Source organism: Heloderma suspectum, chromosome 1 (assembly GCF_057233095.1).
Source record: "Heloderma suspectum isolate Gila_16-S chromosome 1, 16-S_ref, whole genome shotgun sequence".
NCBI classification, from domain to species: domain Eukaryota; kingdom Metazoa; phylum Chordata; class Lepidosauria; order Squamata; family Helodermatidae; genus Heloderma; species Heloderma suspectum.
The window spans coordinates 266,943,597-266,953,472 of record NC_139458.1 but is presented as its reverse complement, the minus strand read 5'-3'; the positions used below and the strand labels follow the sequence as shown (position 1 = coordinate 266,953,472).

General features: G+C 43.0%; 1 protein-coding gene across 1 annotated transcript; it reads right to left on the bottom strand.

Annotated features, from left to right (window-relative positions):
- Nucleotides 1-1,795: 1,795 nt before the first annotated feature.
- On the bottom strand, nucleotides 1,796-9,440 carry TTC32 (tetratricopeptide repeat domain 32). Its single transcript, XM_084826564.1, has 3 exons — nucleotides 9,145-9,440; nucleotides 4,207-4,373; nucleotides 1,796-2,124 (listed from the first exon to the last, which is right to left on the bottom strand). Exons 1-3 carry the CDS (start codon nucleotides 9,279-9,281, stop codon nucleotides 1,997-1,999), a joined length of 432 nt encoding a protein of 143 aa, XP_084682690.1. The 5' UTR covers nucleotides 9,282-9,440; the 3' UTR covers nucleotides 1,796-1,996.
- Nucleotides 9,441-9,876: the final 436 nt, after the last annotated feature.

Genomic DNA, 9,876 nt, shown 5'->3' with positions numbered 1-9,876 from the left:
AGTTTGTTCATATTACATAGTGGTCTGAAATGCACCATTCCTTATGGTTTCTTGCAGGCAATACTGGAATCAAAAGGAAACAGCTCCATCATGCAGAAAAGTAAAGGGTTTTTTAAAATATTCCTTTTACATTCTGTAACATTAGGCATGTCCCAAATTGTATGAAGCATCACTGCTCAGTTAGATAGTGGACCAAAAATGGGCCATGCGATCAGGGCCCAGACACTGTGTTTATAGCCAGTTTCTCCAGCGCTCCAGAATTGAATCCATTCTCAAAACTGTGGTGCAGGTAGCTGCTGCAGTTAGTGGGAACACTTGAATTCTAACCCTTGGCTTACCCAAAGCAACATTACTTAAGTCAGCTTAGGTCAACTCTGATCTTGCAGGCCTGTGAGGATAAAACAGGATGAAACCCTATATGCTTGTCTTGGACTCCCTGGAGTAAGGACAGAATACAAATGTGAGAAGTCTGACCAGTGTCTATCCAAGCTTGCAAAATCTACTACTGGGGCGGGGGGGGGGGGTAGTTACTATAACATATAATTAAACAGTTATCAAGCAGTTGGCTATTACCCACCTTGCCACTACTTGCTAAAAATGAGAAATATACTAGAGCCAAAAAGGAAGTTGAGTTAAACCCATTTTCCTTGGGCCTGCCAGATGCCACTAACATATCACAATGGTATTTGGGAGGAGGCAAATGGCATGAACCTGAATGTCCACCTTATTCGTTTCATATAGAGTATCCACATATAAAAATATTTGTACAGAGGCCCAAGTACTTCTTTATGGTAGAAATAGCGCAAAGAACTATAACAGCAAGTTTGAGGTATAATGCTACGATCAAGTACGCCTGTGTCGTACTTCTGTCTCATTGCTCTAATTAAAGCAAGGATGGGAAAACTGTGGCCCTCCAGATGTTGTTGTTCAACTCCCATCAGTCCCAGACAGCATGACCAATGGTCAGGGGTGATGGGAACTGTAGTCCAACATCTGGAGTGCCACAGGTCCCACATTCTTGAATAAGAAGATACTACGAACAGCCTCTAGAAGAGTCTAGACCTACATGTATATTATATACCTGACTGACTTTGCATGACATAGAACCACGGAGAACTCCTTTTAACACTACTGACCTATTCAACATTAAAGTACTCTAGAACTTTCACATGGGTCCTCCAGAAAACGCTAAGAGGTAGAAGATGTCTCCTGTTTTGAAGAACAGAGGCTGGCTTTTTCCAAGGCCAGTGTGTAAGCTCATGGAATTCTATACTGATCTCTCAGCTCTAGTCCAAGTCTCTCCTCACTGAGCTGGAGGTGGGTAGTTCCAGACCCTGTGCCAACAATATATATTTCTCCTATTTTATGCTGCTATTGGCAAACCCATTTTTGAGGGTTTTAAAAATGTACTAGCATACTATAGGAACACAGAGAATGGAATGTAGTATAAGCTCAGAGGAAATTAGTTCTGTATGCCCTGAGCTGATGTGCTAGGATAGGAAGAGCATGATGATCCAGCTCCTATTAAGCACTCAAGTCCCATTGATTTCTATAGCAGATCTAAGCATGTGCCTAACTTGGCTAGATTATAATGCAACTCTTCAAGCACTAGCACATTTTATATAGAAGTTCTAAAACATTTTTAAAAGACAGGACCTAGGGATCTATCTTTTGTTCCGTAGTGCCTCTTAAGATGTCTATTTTGAAACCAGCACTTATATTTCTACAGCCTTATTATTAGCTTTGTTTAGAGCCTCTGAATTTCAATGTTTAATCAATACAATAAGCAGAACCTGAGATACTGTTAATGTAGTGCTTTTATTCAGCTCTGCAATTGCAAAACATCCACATTACAAAAAAAAGTTATATCTCAATTTAACAAACTGCCGGGGAGGGGGAGGGGGCGCTATGGATAAGAGAAGGAAAAGATGTGACTGAAGTTTTACCAGGCAATCCAATGTCAATGTTAAAAATGTGTTTCACTTGTAGTAGGACTTTAGTAGTTTCTTTTTGATTTTTCTTCCTTATCAAGAATAGTCTGCTTTAAACCCAAAGAAGCATCTTCAAATTTAGGATTTAGCTCTAAAACTTTCTTGAAATCCTTCAAAGCTTCATCAAAGAATCCTGTCAAAAAAAGATGATTGTCTTATTTTACATACAGAAGTGGTAGAACAGTCATCTCTTTCCCTCAAAAGATTTACGACGTAATCCTATACACACTTATTAGGAAGTAGGTCCCACTGAACAGTATGAGCTTTACTTTTGAGTAAATAAGCAGAGGATTACACTGTTAATCTTTCATGCATGCACACAACCAAAAGTGCCATTCCTACTTCTCAGTGTTTTGTCTGTCTCTCTAACACCACACCAAAATCAAGCAATCTTGCTCTGAAAGGGGTTAGGGAGTTCAGAAAGCAGAGCACAAATCTGCTGCTCTCTACCTTCCAAGCTTGGAGATCTGTATGGTCTCCTAAGAGTAAAAAATATCTGAAATTTAGTAGAGCAGATTTACATATATACTTCCTCATGCACAAGATCTTGCATACAACAAAGAAATCATAACGTTTTACACATAACCAGTTTGGAAGGACTGAACAGGTATCTTACAGGGGACAACCTCCTGAATATATTTTGCTCCTGTGGTGCAGTAGCTCTTTGTGAGTCTCTAGAGCCAAGACCAGTAAAAGTTGAATACAATGAACATTTAATATCTGCTCAAGGAAGTCCAGTTTCTTCTCAAGACAAAAGGCACAATCCAGACAACCAAACAAAATCTGCCTAGGTGCCCATTAGGCTTTTAAGCTGTTCAAGTCACCGCTGCTAGTAGCACATCTGAAGCCTCTTCTAAAAATCAGTGGAGTTTCCAAAACATTTTGATGTGGAATAGGAAACTAATGCTCAAAAGAGAAGTCTAGAAGAGGCTTCTAGTTGTAAGCAAGCCCTTGTGTCTGCTTGAAAGAGCTTTCTAGAGTATGGCCAAACACCCATTTGCTAAGTACTTTTATTAATAGGAACTCCTACTTAGAAATTTGTTTTATGAATTTGTTTTATTAATTCATTGATGAAGCACGCCCCAACAGCACTATCACCCATTTCAGCTATATAGAATTCCTTCTGATGTTTGCTCTTTTTCCTTGTTTCAAAGAAAGTGTGTAAACCAAATATTCTTCCTTGGTACAGTCTAATGACTAATATAACAATTAACCAACTTAATTAGTTAACCTTATGTTTGGAGCCCCCCGTATCACATAGTGTTTTAAGTAGTCCAGTTCAACAGACAATGCCACCATGTGTCTGCAAGGACAAGCAGAACGGATGAGATAACATAGGCTAGAATCCAATACATACCTACCTCAGAGACTGTAAATCGGTATTTCAGTGCATTGCTCCCTCGTCTACATTGGGTGTTCCACCCCCTACTATATACTAGTTAGGAATACTTATTTAATTCATAGGCAAAATAAGAAGAGCAGAGTCATGTATATTTACCACAGTCTTACATGGGTTTTTTTCGTTTGGAGAATATACAAATGCTGGAGTCATCAGTTTTCATGACAACATGAGACTACAGGAAGGGGCACAAAGTAAACCAGGCTGATCAGGATATTCAGGTAAATCACTTCCGGTTGGAACCAATGTCGCCCTCGCAGCATTCCGCGGAGCCTCCGCGGGACGCTATCTCAAACAGCTTTTTAAACGGTTGAAAAACCTTTTCATCTCCCCTCTGCAATTAAAGGGGGGGGGGCAAGGCAGCATCTGGGTAAGATCTTGGAGAAAAGTAAGCTGTCTCCGCGAGGCAGCCGGGGGGGGGGGGGGGGCTGGGTTCCGAGACTACCCTCCCAGAGCTTAATCATCACAAAAAGCTGTTTTGAAACTCCTATCTAATAGGAGAAAACAGGGCTGACGTGTTCCATTGTAATATATGGATTAAGAAATATCAACATCCAAGGGATGGTTTAAGAAATATCAACAATATTTGAGGACCTGCAAGATTTGTTTGAAGAGAAACATGGCTACAGTGAGGAGAAAGAAAGGAACTGCATCGCCACCCACTCCCCCCGTACCTCCCTTGGCAAAAGCTCTGAGAACAGAAGATATAGGGGAATTATTTACTCTGATAAAAACTTTTATCTTCGCAATTTGCAGACCAAGCCAAGTGAATTATTATGAGATACTTTTGTATATAATAAAAACTTACTTCCATACCTAGCCTATATAATATTAATCCTCTGTTATAATATGGGACTTCAAAATCCGCCTGGGCTTCTATAGCTGATGTATAATCATCCATTGCTTCATAGAAGTCAACTCTCAAATACTTGATCTGTCCCCTGTTGTTAAGTGCTGTTGCCAGATCACGACAGGGGGTGTTGCTTGAGGAAAAAAAGGGGGGGGTCAGTGAAACCTGCTTCACAAGAGTTATCTTCAACTAAAACCATTAGCATTGCCTTAATATAATATGCCATGGAATGTTTTTTAAGATGAAATGAGTCTCATGTGGCTGAAATCCTATTCCCCCTTATCTGGGAGTAAGTCTCAATGAACTCAATGGGCCTTACTTCTGAGTAGACATGCATGGGATTACACATGGTTAATAAAATTTGTTATAAAAATTAGGTTAAAATTTTATTTTAAAAAACTCAAAACCTCAAATTCTTTAAAATGAAATTGTTTTATTCCTTGGATCCTCCAGGACTAAAGCACAAGCAGGTTATGAATGACAAGGTTAATAGCAATTTAGCTGACCACTTCAGGAATTTATTTCGCAATAAGGCTGGCCATTTGAGGGATTTTCCAGGAAAACGAAGTGAGGTTCACAATCAAATTGTTAAAGCCTGAAAATGGGACCAGGGTTTCGTCCAGACAAGGCTTTTCTTGTACCATCATCCTGCCACATTCAGAGAATTTTACAGAGGGTCCAGGTTTTTGTCATCTTCAGTGCAACTCTCCTGTGTTCCCCTGACATTTGTCTTTTTTCTTAGCAGAAAAAAAAAACATTAAGGAGGGAAAGACAGAACAGTCACACAATGCCTTTGGATTGTTAGTGCTAGGAGCCCTCCATCTGGAAGCACCTCAGGAAAAAAAGCTTGAATCCAAAGCTTATGCTTTTTGAATCCAAAGTTTAAGCTTTACAGACTTATGCTTTAAGTCTATAAAACCATTTTTTAAAATAAATGTAGTCATAATTTCAGAAAGGTTACCATCTTCTTGTAAACCATACCTCCACTAGTCCTTTTAAGCAGCAGCCTAACACAAGGGTGCTTCCAGACAAGGCATTTATTGTGCAATAATATTGCCTCATTCCCCCTTCATGGATCTCTGCCTTGTTGTGGTGAAGGGGCTTGCGTAACTCAGTGAAGCCATAAGCTCTGCCGTGCAGGGCCACCCAAGATGGACAGGTCATAACAGAGAGTTCTGACAAAATGTGGTCCACTGGAGAAGGAAATGGCAACCCACTCCAGTATTCTTGCCAAGAAAACCCCATGGAACGTATCACAAGGCTAAAAGATATGACGCCGGAAGATGAGCCCCAGATGGTCAATATTGAAATGAAATACCAGATGGTCAATATCGAAATCAGATGGATTATGTACTTTGCAGCCAAAGATGGAGAAGCTCTATACAGTCAGTAAAAACAAGACCTGGAGCTGACTGTGGCTCAGATCATGAGCTTCTTATCGCAACATTTCGGCTTAAGTTGAAGAACGTAGGGAAAACTACTAAAACATTCAGGTATGACCTAAATCTGAGATGGCTAGATAGCATCACCGATACAATGAATATGGACTTGAGCACACTCTGGGAGAGAGCGGAAGACAGGAAGGCCTGGCGTGCTATGGTCCATGGGGTCATAACAAGAGTCAGACACGACTTAATGACTGAACAACAACAATGACCTAAATCATATCCCTTATGAATATACAGTGGAGGTGATGAATAGATTTAAAGGATTAGACCTGATAGACAGAGTGCCTGAGGAACTATGGACAGAGGTCGGTAACATTGTTCAGGAGGCAGCAACGAAATCCATCCCAAAGAAAAAGAAATGCAAGGAAGCCAAATGGCTGTCTGATGAGGCTTTACAAGTAGCTGAGGAAAGAAGGGAAGCAAAAGCAAGGGAGAAAGGGGAAGATATATCCAATTGAATGCAGATTTCCAGAGAATAGCAAGGAGAGACAAGAAGGCCTTCTTAAATGAACAATGCAAAGAAATCGAGGAAAACAACAGAATGGGAAAGACTAGAGCTCTCTTCAAGAAAATCGGAGATCTCAAGGGAACATTTTGTGCAAAGACGGGCATGATAAAGGACAAAGAAGGCAGGGACCTAACAGAAGTAGATGAGATTAAGAAGAGGTGGCAAGAATACACAGAAGAACTGTACAGGAAAGATCTTAATGACCCTGATAGCCATGACAGTGCGGTCACTGAACTTGAGCTGCACATCCTTGAGAGTGAAGTCAAGTGGGCCTTAGGAAGCATTACTAACAACAAAGCTAGCGGAGATGACAGTATTCCAGCTGAGCTATTTAAAATCCTAAAAGATGCTGTTAAAGTGCTGCACTCAATATGCCAACAAATTTGGAACACTCAACAGTGGCTACAAGACTGGAAAAGGTCAGTTTACATTCCAATTCCAGAGAAGGGCAATGCCAAAGAGTGTTCAAACTACCGTACAATTGTGCTCATTTCACATGCCAGCAAGTGATGCTCAAAATCCTACAAGCTAGGCTTCAGCAGTATGTGAACCGAGAACTACCGGAAGTACAAGCTGGGTTTCGAAGAGGCAGAGGAACCAGAGATCAAATCGCCAACATTCGCTGCATCATGGAGAAAGCAAGAGAATTCCAGAAAAACGTCTATTTCTGCTTAATTGACTACGCTAAAGCCTTTGATTGTGTGGATCACAACAAACTGTGGCAAAGTGTTAAAGAGATGGGAGTACCAGACCACCTTACCTGTCTCCTGAGAAACCTGTACGAGGGTCAAGAAGCAATAGTAAGAACCGGACATGGGACAACTGATTGGTTCAAAATTGGGAAAGGAGTACGACAAGGCTGCATATTGTCGCCCTGCTTATTTAACTTATATGCAGAGTACATCATGTGAAACGCCGGGTTGGATGAATCACAGGTTGGAATTAAGATTGCTGGGAGAATTATCAACAACCTCAGATACGCAGATGATACCACCCTAATGTTGGAAAGCGAAGAGGATCTAAAGAGCCTCTTGTTGAGGGTGAAAGAGGAGAGTGCAAAAGCTGGTTTGAAACTCAACATTAAAAAAATGAAGATCATGGCATCCAGCCCCATCACTTCCTGGCATACAGAAGGGGAAGAAATGGAAGCAGTGACAGATTTTATTTTCTTGGGCTCCAAGATCAGATGGTGACTGTAGCCATGAAATTAAAAGACGCTTGCTCCTTGGGAGGAAAGCTATGGCAAACCTAGACAGCATAGTAAGAAGCAGAGACATCACCTTGCTGACAAAGGTTCGTATAATCAAAGCTATGGTTTCCCCAGTAGTAACGTATGGCTGTGAGAGCTGGACTATAAGGAAGGCTGAGCACCGAAGAATTGATGCTTTCAAGCTGAGGTGCTGGAGAAGACTCTTACGAGTCCCCTGGACTGCAAGGAGGTCAAATCAGTCCATCCTAAAGGAAATCAACCCTGAGTGCTCATTGGAAGGACAGATACTGAATTTGAAGCTCAAATATTTTGACCACCTAATGCGAAAACTCCCTGGAAAAGACCCTGATGCTGGGAAAGATTGAAGGCAAAAGGAGAAGGGGGCGGCAGAGGATGAGATGGCTAGATAACATCACGGATGCAATGAATATGAACTTGAGCACGCTCCAGGAGAGAGCGGAGGACAGGAAGGCCTGGCGTGCTATGGTCCATGGGGTCACGAAGAGTTGGACACGACTTAATGACTGAACAACAATTGCCTCATTCATGGAATTTTTTGGAGAATCTAGATGAGGGTATTTTCAATCTGCAGCCTCTCCCACTGCTTCTTCCATCTTCCCTCCCACCTACAGGAAAAAAAAAACCCATTAAGGAGAAAAAGATGGAACAGAGGAACAATGCCTCTTAACTGTTACCATTAGGAGCCTTCCATCTTAGTCCCCACTCAGCCATGAAGCTCCCTGGGAGAGTTTGGGCCAGTCACTGACTCTCAGCCTAACCTACCTCACCAGGTTGTTGTGAGGATAAAATGGAGATGAGGAGGACCATGTAAGCCACCTTGGGTTCCTTGCAAGAGGAGAAAAGGCAGGACATAAATGTAAAAACAATTTTAAACTATATCTACAGAAATTGAGCAGGTCTCCATGCCCCAGAAGGCTTCACTTGCTAAACCTATCAGGCTTTGGTGAATGGCATGAAACAAACTACACAGACACTGAGGTTTTCCTCCTAGATACTGCACTGGAACTGTAGTAACTAGCACTTTGTGAGGTGGTTTAGACCGGTGTGTGTGTGTGTGTGTGTATCAAAAATTTGGTATCATTAATTTTAAAAGTAAAAATTCCAAAAAAAACACCTCTCTAATTTTAAGAGCTCAAGAGAGGAAATCATGGTCTTTTCGGCTCTAACGGCTTCGTCGCAAGGCTTACTTCTTGCATTTCAGTGTTATTTTAACTCTAGCTCCCATTTGCACTCATGTGCCAATACCTGCCAACTGCAGTTGATGCATGTTGGCCTTATTAAGGTGCCACAAGCCTCTTCGTTGCTTTTCGGAGACTAATACAGCTCAGCTGCCCCATGTGGACACGGCCTCGTCTTGACAGACGGGAGAGCTCTGCTCTTGCCCCGCACAGGTGCCAGCTGAGGACGGCGCCATCTTCTCCGCGCCATCGCTGCCCTCGTCCGCCAGGAAGCTCCCTCAGAGCCAGGCTCCCCCCCCCCATGTCATTTGGTTTGACCCTGAGCCGTCCGCCCGCCCATCCCTGCCCTCGTCCGCCAGGAAGCTCCCTCAGAGCCAGGCTCCCCCCCATGTCATTTGGTTTGACCCTGCCCTCGTCCGCCCGCCCCATCCCTGCCCTCGTCCGCCAGGCAAGCTCTCTCAGAGCCAGGCTCCCCCCCCCCATGTCATTTGGTTTGACCCTGAGCCGTCACTCCACCCCGTTCTAGCAGCTAGAATCACCTCATGCCGGAGCATGCGCACTGATCAATATAGCGGCTGTAGAGTTCTTCTGCCCTCTCGAATTGTCGCTCCCGGAATTGCGCGTGCGCAGCAGGTAGCAAGCCTGAGGCGGCTCCAACAGCCGAGCCTCGATCCATTTTATTTTTTACGGCGACTGGAGACGGAGGATGTTACGACCCCCCACCACCCACCTCTCTAAATACACCGCTCCCCTTCCCCACAAATCTAGCTTTGAAGCGGAGCCTGCGCGCGCAACTGTCGCTATGGAGAACAGCCCTCATTTCCGCCTTCTGTATGAGATGACGTCAGGTCCCATCCGTAGACTTATTTAAATATAGATTGCGAGACGCTTACCAACTTCCGGGGTGCTTTGAAATATTCGCTTGACTCTTCCCTCGGACCAAAAATCTCAACGTGCCTGAATGCTCGGCAGTGCTGCACAAGGCATCTCTGAGAGGGAGCCTAGGGGACAATTTAGCAAGACTAATCTTTTCTGTGAAGTGACTCGTGTTTTGTGTGGTGGAAATCCAGACTAGTTATTGACATCAAGACCTGGTCCACACGAAAGGACAATTCAGAGTAAGACTTGAGTATGGGTTGTCATTGAATCTTGGGTTGGCATTACCTGGGCTGGCATTACCTGCAAACCCTGCATTATAGTTTAACTATGGGTTGATAACCATGAACAATCCAGAGTTCACAACCCAACAACAAACCCATACTCTGGGTTGT